Genomic DNA, 18,333 nt, shown 5'->3' on the forward strand with positions numbered 1-18,333 from the left:
CTCTTTTAGGTTTTTTATAGACACACTTCTGTAAATACTCCTATCTATTTGATTATGATTTAATTACACATGGCAAGTCTGAACTTTAAACATCTCATAAATAGTATTAGATTATCACATAAAATTTTATCTTACTAAAATCACTATTAAATGCAGATTATAAAAACTTGTATTTCTCTTTCTAGGCAAAATAAAACCATAACATGCTGATGTGAAACACAGGAATCTGTTCTTTGCCCACTTTAATAGTGCTTTTGAGATTAGAGTGGGAGATTTTGTAATGGCAGAGAACAAGTCATTGGCCTCAATGTTTATTAGTTTTAATACACCCACGAAATATTTTAAAAGGAAAAAAAAATCCTAATTCAATAGAGGGCAAGTAAATCTGACTTTCCCAAATACTTATTATAATTCTGACATTTTAACATGATCAAGGAGGTACACCTCAATTTTAAGTGCTTAAAATAATACCTGTTTTCTAAAAACAGAGCTATAAACAGTATCAGATTGCACAATGACACCTTTACACAGAGAACAAAAGTATTACCACTTTGAAAAAGAGCAATTCCTCGTTGATAAACCTGTTTATGTTAAGAACATTAATAAACTGCAGAATACTGAAGAAATAATAACATTTATTTGCCCAGCTAGTCAGTTTATTTTCTTAAAGCTGTATTTTGAAACTGTTTACATTTTTTCTTTTTCCAGTGTGGGGAGTGAAAGGGAAAGGTTAAAGAGAACAAATTGAATTTTTTTCCTGAATGCAAATTTCTCACTTACTTCAAAATCGACAAACACATCTCAAACTTGTATTTGTTTGGGTTGATTTATGTTGCAGCAACTTTGATTTATTTTAGAAAGCCAAAGCTGTATAAATGTGTTGTTCAGAGTTTGAATGGAAGGTATTTTAGACAGAAATAGAGTCTGAGAAAACAGATAATATCAGATGCTGTGTATAGCTAAGCTATGTGAATACCTAATATATGCCATATTCCTTGAATAAATGCAATCAGAGCCTCAGACTTTATAATCAAAGCAAACAGGAGCTGCATTTGTGTGACACTTTACATGGACACAGGGGTACACTCATTTTCCCAACACGAACAGAAAATTTTCCATCTGTCACATCTGTGTATACTGAAGTTACCAAACTTACAGAAATGGCCATTAAGGAAAATTCTAGTGTCTTTTAGGACAGAACAGTGAGGGTTTGCAGAGGGATGGGCTGCAGGCTCACTTCTTCCTTCAGTGCTGTGTACAGTGCATACAGTTAAGAGTTAAGGCAACACCACATGGCCGAAGTTCAAAGGACATGCAGTGGTGGAATCACAATAGCTTGGGAAACACTTCACAGTTATAAGCATGATCATGCTCACATAATTCAGCTTGAGATCCTCTGCCTAAATCTTCTGAAGGGCTTGATCAAGGAGCTATTTCCACATTGCATCATTTAGTGACACACGGATCAATGAAGTATCATTATTTTAAAATGTGCATGGAGACACCAAGTGCATTGAAGAAAACATTGCATAACACTTTGTTTTTTAAAGAGTTTTTGGAGGACAACCAAGACAATTTTTTTTTTTTTCACTTTTTAAGAGTACTGTTACACTTGATTTTTTTTCTCTCCTTTTAAGACAGAAAATTGTTTAACTTCATGTAAAGTCTAGATTGCTAAAGTGCAAAAAATTACTTCTCAGCCACTTTAAACTGGTGAAAGAAAAATGACAGCAGAAATGTATTTAGTTACTTGGTGATTGACACTGAGGGAATTCACACTTGGCAAGTTGTGTTTGCTGTTTTCTGTTCCACTCTGAGTTAGTAACATAATGTAGAGCATGATTTGGGTGCTAATCCTCTAACACTGTTCAAAATCCTGTTGTGAAGATCAGATGCTGTTATCTGCATGTCATTAGGGTTTTGTTTTCTTTTGCCCCAGCCTTGTCTTATGGAAACTTGAATTGTATCATTCTGTTTCTAATTTATCTTCTTGGCTTCTACACTGGCCTAGAAGTTTTCTAGACCTTGCTAATAGATGTACTCATCTATTCCAGAAAAAACATGTTCTGCCTGCCTGACGGTTTTGTACTGTATCAGGGTAATGGGAAATTAGGAGAAATCCAGACTAACAATTCATACTTTCTTACTAGTGCAAAATCAAAACCAGTATCACTAATGTCAACCTATGCCAGAACAGAATTAAACCTCGCTCTGCATTTGTGGTTTGAGAAGAAAATATTTTCTAACAAGAAAAGTTCCAATTTCAAAATTCACTGAACTCTTCTTTTAAAATGTGCAACCTTTGAGGAGTGTTTCTTAGGAAACTATATTCTGCTGTCTCCACTTCAAATCACTTTAAAGAGCCCAGAGACACTTGTCCTTTATAACTGGTCTTACAAATTACATTAAAAGCTTTCAATTTTTTTTCCTGTAGTATAGCAGCAGACATCTGTGCCTTATACAAAGCTCCCCACTGTACCATACACTCTTAATTTGTGTTTGAGATTAATTGACCACTGCAGAACGCATCCTTGGACTTTCTGCAATACATGACATAACACTGGGTGAGGAGTAGTTATCCTGAGCAAGGCAGGTGATGCTGTAAACCTGTCTGGAACACGGCCACAATACTGCTGGCTCCTGGCTTTGGCTGTGTATGCTACATAAATGCAGTGGCATTTACACTTGATAAAAGGTAGTGCAATAAAAAAGTACTATTTTTGCATGCATTTTGGTTTGTGGAGCAGAGCTATAAAAACTTGAAATAGTAACAGCTACATCTTTTTCTTCCCATAATTTATGTAGCCCTTGTATGGACTGTCCTTCTCACATCTAAAACAAAGTTAACATTCCCTAGGTGCTATACAGAAAGCAGCAGCATAGGCAAAGTGCATGGCTGTGAGGGGTCATTCCTGAATGAAATTCTTGGCTCTGCTATAAGCTTTCCATGTAAAAAACTCAGACTAGTTCTGTTTTACAGATTAAGAATACCTTCCCACATCACCTCATGGTATGGGGTAGAGAAAAAGAAGAAATATACTTGCTACCATGATGTATCCAGACACTACTGATAGCTGAATATTATGTAAACAAACATAATCAGGAACAGCTCTTCAACTACACGTTATATCAACTGCTCCTAGAGTCGTCTGAACAAAACCTAGGCAAATCCTTAGTCAACTTCTGCACAAGCACAGCAGTTCCACTGTTAATATCCTCCACACTTCAGAAAACGTCAAGACAAAACCCGATCAAGTAATTTTTGAAGTTCTTCCACAAATTTAGAGCTGTTTAATATCTAGCTACATGACTAACTTAGAAAGTAATTCAGTATCTGACTCTGAAACAGTTCTCCAATCCTGCACAGTCACTGCTCTAATCTTGCACTGTCAGTTTTTAACAGCTTTAGCAACAAGTCATCTGGTATACATTTGCCAAGGCATTTCCATCATTGACACTTCTAGACTGAGGGAACCCGTTGAAAGCAGCAACATATTACTCACTCCTACCACTTTCCCTGTTCAGATTTTCTTGTTTACTGTGCTGAACAGGTGATTGCAGTTGTCCTGTTTCCCAAAAACCAGTATCTGCAAAATAAGTTGTGTAAGTAAATGATGGAAACCTCTCTGTACACTGCATGATTTCCCCTGGATAACCCTTTATGGCACCAGGGTTCATCTAAAATAGAGCCTGTCATTTTTAAAATTGAGTGAACAGCAGATTGGCAACATGCTAATTCAAGTTAATAAATATAGTATAAAACATCAGCTTAAATATTTTACAAGTGTTCTATCATCTCCTAGAATAAACTTTATTGTAGTATTCAGATCAATGTTCCTCTAACTTAGGTATCTGAGGTAGTTAGCATTGTAAAAAAATGCAAACGAAAAGTCAAACACTAATTTAAGAGATAAAAGGAGAAATTTTAGTTAAAATACTTTACAATAAAATAATTATGATTATAAATCTCTTTAGTTAAATATATACACATTACATGGTATTCTAAAAAGAATGAACTTATTAAAGTTTCAAGCAGATCTAATGCACAAATTCACCACTTTTTCAGCTTAGACTGTAATGTCAGTTTAACATTCATAAATGGCTGTGTCAGACTAATGGCATTGTTTTGTGCAAAACTAAAAAAAATTATGAAAAAAAGTCGTTCTGTTCCCACAGTTAATAGATAGAAAAGGTAGTTTACACATACACACACTTACACACACAAACTTTGATTGCATACAGAGGTTAGAATGACCAGCACTAAAATAACCCCCATCTCTACAAAATAATTAATATCTTGAATTGATGTAGTTTCTGAAAATTACAAATTTTAAGTGCTAGCAAATTGTGCTTTTAGGCAGCCACGTGGCCAATAAGGTAGATGTTGTCATAAAGGTGCCCTACAAAATCTTCACTAATATTCTGTGCAGCTCGTCGTGTGTTTCGGATGAATTCTCTCTTTGACATTTTGTTCTTCACATGAGGGCTTGTTAGATCAATCGAAAGGAGAATCAAAGAGTAACACAGTACATAAACTGCATCTAGACAAGAGAGAATAAATAAAAAAAGTTTAAAAAAGAAACTGGGATCATTAAAAGTATTTTTCCCTGTCTAAGAACCTTATGATCTTTGTCATCTAGGTTCATAACTTTATACATATATACATACACATATACGTACAACTACTCAGAAGGGTATCCATAGAAATAAAATTTAATATGGCAACTTTCAAAGTAATATGTCAGCACACTGCCAAATGAGAATTTACAAATCTCTTAATATTTCTACATAATCCAAAAGCCACTAAGGGCTTTATACATTTTCATTTAAACAGATTCCTGAAGTTTGTATAAACTAAAGCCAACATCCTGGAAAGCTTATCTTTTAAATATGTAAGCAGTTCCACTGCTAAAAACTGCCTCCTCCAACCACTTAGAAATACTTGTTAGCTTGTATGTGGCCCAATATTCCCTTTCATTTCTGTGAGACTATCCACAAGGTAAAATGTTACGTGTGTAAAACTCTGCAAGAGGAACTTTGGAAAAGAAAAAAGCTCAAAGAACATACAAAAATGTAAGAAAGATACCATGGAAATAAACCAAACTAATCAGCTAAAAGAATCTCTATGTTTTTTGGTTTTTTTTTAACTGAACAAAATTTTCGACAAAATTTTTCAACTTTGTACTTTCAGATATACACGTTTAGGTGCCAACATTTAAGCTGTCAGAAACAGTAGCATCATCCAGAAGTATAAAGACTGATCCACTGCTCATTTTTGCTTACCAGGGCTAAGGCCAAGCTCTCTCATCAAATCAGGATTACAAGCACAGAATCTGTGAGAGAACTTTGTTATGAGAGTTTCAAGGTACTCCCCACGCTCCTCAGGAGCATGAATGTGTCTGAAGAACTCTCTCAGTGCATTTGGCAAGAACTGATTTCTGAAGTTGTGCAGCGTCACAAGGTCATCCAAAACATCTCTCCTGGAACAACAAAAACCCATATCATCAGAAAGGTTTCTTTTAACTATTTAAACATGAAAATGTGTAGATGTTAAAAATAAAAATTAAAGCTTTAGAATTGTATGAGCTTTTGTTTTCGCTAAAAGGCAAAATTATCACTAACAGCACAAAGATAATATAAATACATGTTCTTTGCCTATTTGTGGCCAAACAGTATAAAAACATACACAAATCAGAACTCAAAGTTTGTATATATATTCAATCAAGGTCTACACAGAGGTTTTGATTCCTTTAATCTGTGACAAAACCATTAAAAAAGACAGGAAAGGGAATACATTGATGCATGCCACACATTTTGATGTCTAACTAGAAGCTGTTACAGGACTGTCTTGTTAAAACCAGGCTTCAGCTAGGCAAAATTTGCTCATGGAAGTCCACTAGAATGTGATGTTCTCAAGTGCTTTGCACTGAACACAAACACACATAAAAGATTCAGACCACACCTATATTGTCAGATGTGAAAAAGACAGTAGAAAAAAATTTGGAAGCAAATTTGAAGTGAACCTAAGAACATTTTCCTATATTTAACCTGATTTTTACCCTGCCTGTGAGTTTCAACATTTAAAAAAGTAGTTTTTATTTTTAGTGTCTGATCATACTCTGTTTATGAAGGGAAGATAAATGGCAGTAGGAGTCACTAACATTAACTTGCAATCTCATCCATTAAATGGTTTGTATTTTTATTATTGTCTAAAAGATTTATAAATCTCAAGTTTTACTGCACAGGACTGCCAGTGGTGATAACATTACAGACTCTTTTTATTCCTTCAGTAGCACAGGCTGAAGAGGATGAGAAGCATCCTCTGTTCTTCCTATTCAGGTGCAGTAACTATTCTCCTCAATGATACTGCCCTCCCCCAAGCTGATGGCATGAGAAAGCACTGTGGAGACAGAACACCAGGCAGGGACAGAGCTCCCTTCTGCAGCTCCTGATGTCTCCAAGAGGCTGCTCCCTTCCCTGTCAGGAGGTGTGTGCAACTTCCAATCAAGAAATCTCAGACAACCAAATAATGGTTAGATGATTCAACATTAGTTAAAAAGCCATCATCCCTTTGTAATGTGATAATTACTTTTTCTGAATAAGATCCACAAGAAAGGGAAAAAAAACCCATCAAGTCAAAAAAAGCAGCAAAATCTCTATGTAAGATTTTGTGAGGATGTGAGATTTATCATTTACAGGTGATAAGATGATTCTTATTAAGTCCTACAGTCACATAAATACTTGAACAGAGTGACTGTTCAGATTTAGAAGAACCATTACCTAGCTGCATTGTTTTGCCTTTCTACATCACTGAAGTGGCATCTCTACATTCAAAATATTGTTAAATGGGGCTGAACATTGAAAATTAATAGAAAATGCCTTAAGAGAAATTTTAATTACCTTTCATCAAGGTAGATTCTCAGCTTCTTCCAATTCAGTGTTCTTGTGCAAAAGATAAACTTAGCTATTTCTTTCGGTGAATCATCTAGTATGCCTTTGGACATAAAGTAGTTGACACCCTGAGATAAAATACAAGTACATATAAATATGTTTAATCTTCATAATGTATTTAGGAACAAGTACTGTACTTCACAATGTAGGACTGTAATCCTACGAATTAACTGGTTTGTTTTTCAGAATGGTTCGTCCTCCTCTAAATCACATTTCAACATGCAGAATACACTCTAAAATTATAAATCAAATGCCAAGAGACAATTTAGTGTTATGGTTGAGATTTTACGTACAGTCATAGTAGAAAATTTTAAATTATGAACCCCATAATGAGCATGATGGTTCTTTAATAATTTCTTTACAGTGTATATCAGTATTTTGCTTTTCATACTATTGTAATAGTATTTAAAATGTTGTAGGGACCATAACTGTTAATTTCATATCTTTTGCAAATAAGAAAATCTTAGCCATAAGATTGTGTTTAGTCTTCAAGGTCTTTCATTAAAACAGTAATGTTCTCACATGTATACAATGTACCACATTCAAATAGATGCATTAAATGCATTTGTTTAAATGTGTAATAATGCAAATAAACACAAGCACGCTGATTTCAAAGCATAGGTAAGTGTCAACATATATAAATATGCATACACATAAATAAGAACAATATGTCTAACATAAAAATAGTTTAAAAATACAGAAATGCATATAATTTATAGTCATGATTCCCAGAATTTTACACTTTTACCAAACACACACTTCTTATAGAATAAACATGGCAAATTTAAAGTATTTCAGTGATATTCTGGATTCTCTCTGGTCATTGAAATATCCCAAAGCATAAAACTATTTTCCTTACAACCTTAGAAATCAAAACCCAACTAATGGATTTAATAGATGTTCACACTTTCCAACAGCAACAATCTAAACCTGAGAACAACTAACCAAGTTCTCCCGATTCAATTTGGCAGGGGCTGGGAGCAGTTCTTAGCATTTGTTACCAAGAAGTGTTGCAATACTTAAGTACAATAGATCTTGACTACAGCATAAGGATGAAATGTAAAATGAGTAGGACAGTGGATTTCTGCATAGAATAATGTACCAAGGCCACAACCTAAATCACGTTTAAAATATGTCTGAAATATTTTTTCTTAAATTTTCTGATATCAAACATAACATTATTTTTAAAGTCTGCTTTTTAAGTTCACATTACAGCTACAAAGATGTAGGGGCAACCTATCATTCAGTGTATAAACTAAACTTCCCAGTGCTCTTGAATTTTGTGTGAAAAAGAAATAAAGGGTTGAGTGCAGGTTTGGAACATTTTGTGAAGTGTCTTAGCAAAGCAAAATCTTAGTTGCATAAAGCAGGAAAATAGTTACAATATATGTTTAAGAACATAAATTAAAAGCCAAAAAACACGTGTAGTATTAAGTAGCTATTTTTACCAGTCCACAGTTTTTGCTTATAATATTCATAGAAAAGAGCAGTTAATCTAGATACATTTATTTTGTTTAAATAATGGTTTATAAAAATAAATAAAACCAAAGGGTTTTAGATAGATAAACCAAAAAATCTAGCAGTGTTATGCCCCAATTTTATGAAAAATCTATATTTAGGATGACAATGTAACATGTATTGCTCTATCATCTTGCATTTCAGTCCAAATTAGATCATATTTAAGTTTGTCCATAATATGGATGGACAACATATTAAGTACTTTCTTGAGTCACAGCTAAACAAGAAATTAAAAATGGGAGATAACAAGGATTTTGGCAATTTATGTAAGATGAGCCACAGAATATCTCCTTTACATTTATCCCAAGTTAATGAGATTGATGTGTTTGCTTCAATAGGAAGTATTAGCTTAAGCTAGTACAAACTGAAGCCTGGTGGGGAAGTCTTGAATAGCATTCCTGCTGCAATTAATAAACACTTATGCAACACACCCAGAAAGCACCTAGCATGATATAGCAGAGGCAAGATGACAATAACACCCTCTTTAAGACAGCAGGTTTGTTTCTCTGTGACAATAAATGCTGCAGTTTCTTTCTCACTAACTTGCAGCTCAATGTGGGATCTCCATCCGACAAGCTACAAAGTCTTTGCCTTATTATTCTCTAACTCCTTTCTCCCCTACCACACATAATGCTTGACAATATCTTTCCCTGTGAATGCATTTTCATCAGCTCATTCACAGGTAAACAGGGTATAAATAAAATATAGTTCACCACATGCCATGGTTTTTAGTTGCTTTTTATTTCATCCTAAGCTATCAAAAATACTGTTTGCAACAGTAGAAGCCTGCTTTCTTTTTTAAGTTCTTAAATTTTGTTTCACAGCAAATGAAATTTATTTACAAGATTTACAGCATGTCATTGAATCTGTTTTTCATAACACTGTAAATACTACCTTGAAAACCTCTCAGAACCCTTGCTTCAAATAAATCACTTTTGGTAGCTAAAACGGTCACTTGTGGCATATATACTAGCTGAAGTAGGTAGCCCTACACACTATTAAACCGATGCTAAGATTACTTATCAGTCAGCTGCTGATTCTCTTAGGAAACATTTGACTGCAGTCAGGTAGGCTACTCTGTGCCATGATCTATCAGCTCTGAAGAGGCCTTTTTAACACTCAGGAAACACTGCAGAATGAGCACATACACTATTTTTTAAAAATCTAATTCAGAGGACTGTAATATTCTTAGAATTAGAGAATTAGGAAGGATGCCTTAAACCTTGCCTCTGTGGCAAGCATGTTATCTCTGAATTTCAGACAGCTCTGGATAAAATATTAATGCATGGAAGTGTTGATTTAAATTATACACGCAAACAACAACTTTAAATATAGACAAACAGTAACAACAAAAGCCACTTGTTGTAGTTCAGTATGTTATTTTTTAAATTTTTTTTTTCCTTGCACAGAATGCTTGTTTTGCCAGCTATTCTATTACAGCACTGATACTCCTTGCTTGTTTTCTACCTGTTTCCAATAGTCTTTGGATTTGTTAATATCCATACAGGACCTCTAAAATGGAAAACTTTTCTTTTTAAGTGTTGATTCCATTTCTGCATTAACTATCTTCTTTGCTAAGAGTACTTTCAGAGCACCTCAGTACAGCAGTCAACATTAAAACTTTTGTAGTTGCTTTTGGCACCTCTGTTTAGATATGCATACAAAACAAACCAGACACAGCCTAAGTTAATGACACAGAAATTTTGGAATCAGTATCTAGTATAGTAGGGTCTCAACTTCTGCTGGTGATTCTAGGTAACACTAACATTATTAATAAATAATAATTAGACACATATGGTATCATTGTTACCATTTTTTTAGGGAAGTACACTATCTCAATAGATGTGATGGTGCATCTTCTGGAACAATGCAGAGCATTGATGAAATATTGTATAATACAAATTTTCATGACTGTTTTACTAAGTTAGGAATCAAGTCATTTGGTGGTCCACATCAAGACAAATGTGGACCCAATATATAAGATACATTTGAAACAGTGTCTCTTTCACTGTATGCCTTTAAAACACAGTCTCAGTGATCCAAACAGAATAGCAGAAATTGCAAATAGAATGCGGACATATTCTTCATATTACAGAGAATCCATAACTAATAATTTACAAGATTAAACCATTCTGATTTTAATGTAGAAATATCAAAAGGTTTCAGCTCAATGTTGCTTTCCAACTTTTTTTATAAATCACACAAACAAATTTCTTTCCTCTACAACATACACGTACTTATACTATTCTTCTGACCGATAAACCAAGGCATCTCAGAAGTGGCTTGCTTAGTAGATCACTATGAAATAGGCTAAGTTTCAACACTCTGCTTAGAAATACAGCACAGTAAACAATCCATCATCTACAGACTATCTATAATTAAAAGTCAGGTAAGATTTACACAAGTGACGAACACAAGTGGCTTTACACAAGTGGCTAACAATTTATAACCAGGAAAAGGTCAGAAAAACCTGGCCTCCCTGTCAAAAACTAAGGGCAGCTTGCAGAATGAGACAATCAGAATAGTGCAAAGACAGGTTTAGTATAAGCACTGTCTTACTGTACTTTATTATTATGCTATGCAAAGGAAATATTGACCTCACTAAAGTCAGGGAGCTTTGGTAGAGTACAGATTCCACAAGGTCCATAAAGATAAATGCTATTAAATAGATCAGTTAGAACCATTAAGGATGAAAAAAAAAATAGAACTTCTTTCCTGACCAGAAGATTCTTGTTTGTACCTTTAGTTTCAATTTTAGCTACAAAGCATTGATCCGTGTAATAAACTTGACTAAATATTTTGTAGGCAGTTAGAAACTAGATACAAAATAATGGGAAATAACTTCTGGTTGCTTACAAATTTTGAGTTATAAGCACACGAGATGAAATGAGCACTGCATGAGAAACATTTCACAAACATCATACACTCTTTAAAATAAAATATTACAGAAATCAGGTAGGCAGATTAAACAACATATTAATATTCAAGTGCTAATACTAACACTAAACTATCCCCTCTCTCCAAAGAAACAACAAAAACCAGCTTCCAAAATCTTGTCTACGATGGTGGCGCCATATGAAAAAACCCAACAAAACCAACCAACCAACAAAAAAAACCCCAAAACCCAAACCAAAACAACAAAATCAAAACAAAACAAAAACCCCAACCCAAACATGCACTGGAGGTTTTTTTTTTCAGATTACATGTCATGTGTTTAGGCACATCCTTTTAGCAGAATGTGAGCACCTGCTATGAATTATGCAAGCTCATGCACACAACCAACACGGTAAATTACAGCAGATACCACAACACCATGCACACAACAATGGCTAACCAGAGAATCCTACCACAAAGTGTGCAGATGCTCTTCCCTACCCCGTGAGCCACCGCTAGCTCTGGAGCTGTTGCTGTGGAGCCTGGTTACCCATTTTCATGACATGGGCGGTGTCCTTTGGAGAATCTTGCTCCTGTGGCTGTAAGTATTCCTATTTTTATAGTAATTTGATCAGGTCTGTTATCAAATGTAAAGCAGAGTTTGGCAGGAAATTCGGAGACACAATTTATAATAGTGGAATGTCATATCATACGTTCCAGTCACAGTGTCCTTATAACAATAATAAGTCTGCCAATATCACAGCTGTAAACAGTTAAAGCAACAGTATTTGTGAATTCTCCTGAAACTCAGGCCCTGAATGACTCCTACCAGGCTATGGTGCTCCACAGGGAGAGAGGAACAGAGCCCTTAGGAGATACCCTGAGGTTCTCATCTCTCATTGAAGCAGAGTATTTGTACTTCTATTGTAAAATATAACCGCAAGAAGCAAGAGTAGCAAAATAAAGTTAATACCTATATGCTGTAAGTTAGCTCTAATTTGCAGATCTTATTGCCCTTAAAAATAATGAATCTTCTATTAAGTGCCTTTTCTGAAGGCTCCAAATGCTTTAAAGATACCAAGATTACTTTAAATAAGGTTGAAATATAATGGCACATTATAAACTGAGATAGTTAAATGAAAAAATTGTGTCAAAAAATTCAAATACAAAGAAAAATTTGGACAGACAATGCTACCAGCAATATATTTGATGTATTACTGAAAACATGTAAGTTGCCTAAATATTACATCTACTTAGAAAGCTTTCACATTTATTATTAAATTTGTGAAAATTCTGCAGAAAAACAATACTAATCACTCAAGTGGCCAGGCGCTGATGTCTCGATGCTGTTTATCAGAGTTCAAGGCAGAGCTCTACCAGAAAAATTACAAAATACTCTATTTGTGACTGATAAAAGTAATGGTATCTTAATCAAGGAGAATATGAGATAAAGCAAGAACTTAAGTGAAATTACATTATTGCAGTGATTCACAGAATTGCTTTATTTATTTTACCCCATCACACGTTCACACTTTCTGTATCATATCAGCTGAGTGAAATTTGCTCCTAGAAGTGTTTCTTCTCATATCTCAATCCTTTTTCTACTTGGGATTTATTCAATTACCACTTCCATGTATGTGTGTAACTATACGCAGGAAGCTGACAGCATTTTTGTTCAGTACTGCGTACACTCTTTTCCTAGGAAACACGAAGAAGGAGTCTTGTTTTATACACAAAAGACTCTCTCTGTCACTTGGGCATTAACTGTCTATCTCCCAGGCAAAAGCTGTCTACTCTCAAACTGTTTTCTTCTTTGAAAGGTGACAGACTGAAAGCAGAAACTGACTTTTCCAGTTAGTTACATGAACTTATAAATGAAAACCTTTCAGTCTGACAAGGCATGGGGTTTTTTTGAAGACAAATTTATATTGTTCTATAAGAAAAGATAGTGCACAATAAACACCTACAGAAACTAAATCAAACTGATCTTCAGGATAGTTCAGCAGTAGATCTTTTTCATACTTCAAGATTTGCTCCTTGATAGTGGAAATAGGTGAAAATCCCCTACAAGAAAACGTGATTGCAATAGAAGTAATCAGACTTTATACCTCATCCTGCTTTGTCTAAAGTGAACCAAACTCAAGCTCTGCATTTTAACATTTTTATTTATGTAAGCTCAATGTTACGCTCTTACAATTCACCACTGTCTCTTCAGTTAGGATATCTGCCTGGTTCATAAGTTAATATGTGGTCATGAATTTCTGGCATCAACAGAATTGTACAGGCCACTTAACAGGCAAGTCATGTAAATGATGCACACAGGTACAATACTCAAAAAAAAGACCAGGATACTGCTCATTAACCACCTCTACAGTAAAACAAACACTGATTAAAACTTTGGTTTTAGATGGATATAATTATAAAAAAGCAATCACAATTATTGTAACTGTTTATTACTGTCAGCAACAATTCACTTACCTCATCAGGGTTGGCATTAAAGGTGAGACTGCCCTCATCTAGCTGCATATACAATTTTCTAAAAGAAAATCCTAGAGGCGGATTCTTATTGTATATAGAACAGTGACCCCAAGTGGATTTGCACAACCTATGAAAACAGAATTAATCTATTATAAAAATTCCTTACCAAATTTCATGGATTTTACAAAAGCAAAATGTAACCAACACTGCAAAGCTAATACTTGAGCTATAAGAAAAGTTAGAAGTAGGTTACTATAACAGTCATGTTATAAGTCATGTTTTGCCATGTTTTCCTAAAATCTTCAATTATATGATTAATGTTTTCTTCTCAGAGGTTTTGGTGTATTTGAGTGCAACATCAAAACCTATCCCAGTAGGTGGCATCATTATGACAACAAGAGAGCAGAGACCTCTGGCACTCTAGAACCTGAACACTGGAGGACAGGGACAAGTTGTTCTCCTGGGGTACTATGACAGATTAAAACATTCTGTTTCTTTTCCTGTGCCCCAGTTGTGCAGTGAATTGGACACTGTACCTGCACACAATTATGCCTTTAATTCAGCCCTTTCCCCATCTGTCCTTCTTCACCCAACTCTTCTTCCTCTTGTCCTAACTGGCCAGTCCTAACAACTAGATCCAGTCCCATTCCTCTCAATCTTCTATAACCTTTGAGCTTCTTTCCTTTTTATTCCACCCTGACTCCATATCAGTCTCATCAGTTTCTGTCCCTCATCTCAGTTCCTTTGATGATACCATCTGCAATTCCCCTTCTACACCAGATTCCTTATTGAACTGGTAGTTCTGCTTCAACACACCTGCCCAGTAACTAATTAGGAACAATGTTTAGGATCCAGCAGGTAGTCACTGGAGATATAGCAAAGATTCTGTTTTCAGTTCTGGAACCTGGGTCTTATTTGGACTGAGTTTGGAACTGCAACCACAGTACTTGCCAAAGCTTAAACACACCCTTATATGTGTGGAATAGTGAAGATTTTTACAGAGATTATGCAAATTGAGATTTTTATCTATTGCTAAATCAGGATGCATTTTCATTACCAAAAGAAATGCGGTATAAATGTGAATATTATTTGGAAAGATTGCACAAAAACGGTTGAACTGCTTCCCAGAATGAACTTCAAGGAAAATATGTATTTCTACCCCACATGTTAAGAATATATACTGCATGTAATTAAGAAGCTCTACTACAAGCTTTGGTCTAGGGGATTTATTTCTATTTAGGTTGAGTTTGAGACCAAGAACTGAGCACAGTACAATGCATACTGACAAACTTAGAAGCTTACTGGTATCCTTCACTAGAATTCCTGCTCCTGTCAATAGAACAGTCCCCAACAGCAGAACAATTGTGACTAAGAAGTTATGCTGCATTATCCTTTGCTAGGTTCAAAAGCATGATAGGAAGGGAAACTGCTTAATTCAAATACAGCTGGGCAAGGAAACAGACAAGGGGAGGAGGAGATGTAGAGCATAATGAAAGGTAAATAAACAACCTGAACAGCAACCCAACTGCTACAGTAGTAATATTGTCTGTTAAGGGAGAAGAAAATGTTGTGAAAGAAGCTACAAGTTCTGCTGACCATCTACTCTAAAGATTAGTATGATTTCATGAGTGTTTCCTAGTGTTGTAAAACATAAAATACAGAACAATATGTTAATTACATTTTAATATTACACCATTTTATCTTAAAAATGTTCCTTTATTTATTTCCCAGACATACAAATTCTGCATATGTTCTACATAAATGTGTTTCAAGTGTTAGGCTGCAGAAATTTCACTTGAGAAAAAACCAAACTTTTCTTTCCTCCCTCCACAGCCATCTTCCAAAAAAGATACCTAATTTGTGTCAAGTGTAGCAGATGAGTTCTCACTTCTCTTCCTTTGGAAGTTTGGCTGAATATGCTTGCTTGCTTAAGCTAGACAACTGTTCAAAGTTCAGAGAAGTAATGATACAAACACCTGAGATGTGCTTTGAGATAATACAAAAGTGAAGTCCCTGTGATGGTATCTCAAACACCAGGTGTTTAATAATACACATGTACACTTGTGCCAAGCATGCTTATGTATGTAGCAATGTCCAGTAATACCTCATGCTAATTAAAAATCCAGAATAACACATTTTTAAATGATATATGTTTCCTCTTTATAAATCTCATTTAACTTAGGAAACCTTTGCTAGGTTAGAAAGACGTACTGAAGCAAATTTAAAGTCTAATACTTTTTACTATGCCCAGGTGATATTTCTTTTTCCATGCTTACCCTTGCCAGAGGAGCTCATCATTAGCAAGATCCTGCCAGACACATGATGCTAGACAGAGATCAGTTGCATTCAGGTATGACAAAATGGTAAAACTGAGCTCTGGTGGCAACATTTCCAGGTTAATGAATCCTTCTTGCTCTTTCGATTTTCTTGTCTTCAGCAGGTGGTAGATGTCAATGCCTCCTTGAGCTTGTTTGCGGTGGCTCGTATTGGAAACATTGTTGTTAGCAGGTATCCTCCTACCAGGCTCTCTGCTAAGATAGCCTGGTCCACTGTATCCTTGCTGCTGCAATTGCTGGTTTCTAGCAATTCTCCAGAGTCCCTGACCCATCTGCGAGCCTGCTGGACAAAAAATCCAAATTAGATATTGACAGCTATTTGTAAACATTTGTAAGACAGGCTCAGCACAAAAGTAAAATTTTAGGACTGATCTGAATAGATAGAGAGTTCTGGCAAAGTTATGGTGACCAGGTAATCAGTCTTCATAGGGCAATTGAAAAAATACTGAAAACCTATTAAAAAAACCTAGAATTTTTTCAAAAGTTTCCGTGATCGAAGAGCTACAAAATTAACAATAAGCTTCTTCAAAGAGTACCAAATATTATCTTTATTTTATAGTTAAGAAACCTTAGGCCTCAAAACATTTGGACTTCTTCAGACTTTCTTCAAACTTTCATAAAAAGACCTTATTTAGAGTCAATGAAGGACTCTTTAGAGTCAATGATTGGATAACACAGTGACTGACACTGAAACAAAGTTTAATGACTTCAGTGATAATGCAGTAAGGATTTTGAGTCCTCCAAAACAAGAGAAAAAGGATCTTTCCAAGCTTCCATACCTAGTAGCATAACATAAAGCCTTAATTATAAGATACTCACATACTTATACAGAGAATATCACTGCAGAAATAGTATAAAAAGCCTTTTTGTAATGTAAAAAAAATAAATTAAAACCATATCTGCTTTTAAGGACAAACTGAAGAAATTTCACAGAAGAAACAAAATGAGACAGAATTTAAACCAGTCTAGGAAAATCACAAGCTCTGCTATTTGTGTAGCTATTCAGCAGCTTATATGCCATTTGTCAGAACACATATAATTTTCCCAATCACGTAATTACTTTCAGCTCTGTAATAATCCAGGATGAATTCTTTCATAATAAAAGATGAGCAAACCCATTGTTATGAAGCCTTTTAAGTAACGACGTCAAAGACTATATTTTAAAATTATTTTGAACCTATATTTTCAATCTTCAGACTCAATATACCACTCAAATGCATGTTTTCAAACGTCTAATAATGGAATTTTAATTGAAAACTCTTGATAGCTTGGCTGGAGTAGCTACCACAGTAAAAATAACATCGAGCTTGTCTATAAATCGCTGATCTCTCTAGCTCTGTCTGCTATCTCTCAAAGTCTGATTTAAATTCTAATTGTTGCTTCCTCATGTTACTTTGCTATATACTGCATAATCAATTCTTTTGCAGTGTTGACAAGCATAATAGGATGCTAAGCGTAATCTAAATTAACGCTGCATTAGTACTGGATTCTATTTTATTAAATAAAAAACAACATGCACTCTAGATATAAACACTCTCCACTTTATAGTAACTGAGCCCTACAGCTGCTGATTTGGAGGCACGATTATTCCAACAGGAAAACGTTCCTTCCTTCGACGTAAGCCTATCGAAACCGAAGCTTCGTTCATAGCAGCTGCATTGCAACCGAGGCCTGCTGGTCCCCCCCGGAACGTGAAAACCCTTCAATCCCGACTGCGGGCCACCAGGCTGGCGGGCGGAGGCACAGCCCATCCCGCAGGCCCAGAGCCGCCCCGGGGAGACGAGGCCCGAAGCCGCCCAAGGCCGCACCGCGCCCCGAGAAGCTCCGCAGCCGAGCCGCCGCCCGAGCGGCTCGTCCCCCGGCAGAGCGGCACAGGGACCCGGCCCGGCCCGGCCGCCCCGCTCCAGGGGCACCGGCGATCGCTGCCGGCGGGTGCCGCCCCCCGGCCCCATTGGGCCGCTCCCGGAGCCCCGGCCGCCGATTGGCCGCGCCGCCCGTCCGTCCGCGCCGCGGAGGGACCCCCGCGGGGCCTACCTGTGCCAGCTCCGCTGCAACCGCCGCCGCGACGAGCCCGGCCCGCCTGCGTGCGAGGGCCGCACCGGGCGGGAGGGACTGCGCGGGCCTGGCGGCGGGGACGGGCGGACAGGCCCAGGGAAGGAGCCTCGGCAGGGAGGCC

The 18,333-nt window shown here is 36.2% G+C and overlaps 1 protein-coding gene across 3 annotated transcripts; it reads right to left on the reverse strand.

The window, feature by feature from the left end:
* Positions 1-615: 615 nt before the first annotated feature.
* FBXO8 (F-box protein 8) lies at positions 616-18,328 on the reverse strand. Of its 3 annotated transcripts, none has more exons than XM_005483810.3 (6): positions 18,192-18,328; positions 16,098-16,440; positions 13,822-13,948; positions 6,901-7,019; positions 5,284-5,480; positions 616-4,541 (listed from the first exon to the last, which is right to left on the reverse strand). In XM_005483810.3, the coding sequence occupies exons 2-6, from the start codon at positions 16,427-16,429 to the stop codon at positions 4,354-4,356; spliced, it is 963 nt and encodes a 320-aa protein (XP_005483867.1). In that variant the 5' UTR covers positions 16,430-16,440; positions 18,192-18,328; the 3' UTR covers positions 616-4,353. The 3 variants fall into 3 exon arrangements, with proteins under 3 accessions (XP_005483867.1, XP_005483866.1, XP_005483865.1); XM_005483809.4 differs by lacking the exon at positions 18,192-18,328 and adding an exon at positions 17,720-17,867 and having other exon boundaries at positions 16,098-16,437; XM_005483808.2 differs by having other exon boundaries at positions 3,903-4,541; positions 16,098-16,437; positions 18,192-18,327.
* Positions 18,329-18,333: the final 5 nt, after the last annotated feature.

Source organism: Zonotrichia albicollis, chromosome 5 (assembly GCF_047830755.1).
Source record: "Zonotrichia albicollis isolate bZonAlb1 chromosome 5, bZonAlb1.hap1, whole genome shotgun sequence".
NCBI classification, from domain to species: Eukaryota; Metazoa; Chordata; class Aves; order Passeriformes; family Passerellidae; genus Zonotrichia; species Zonotrichia albicollis.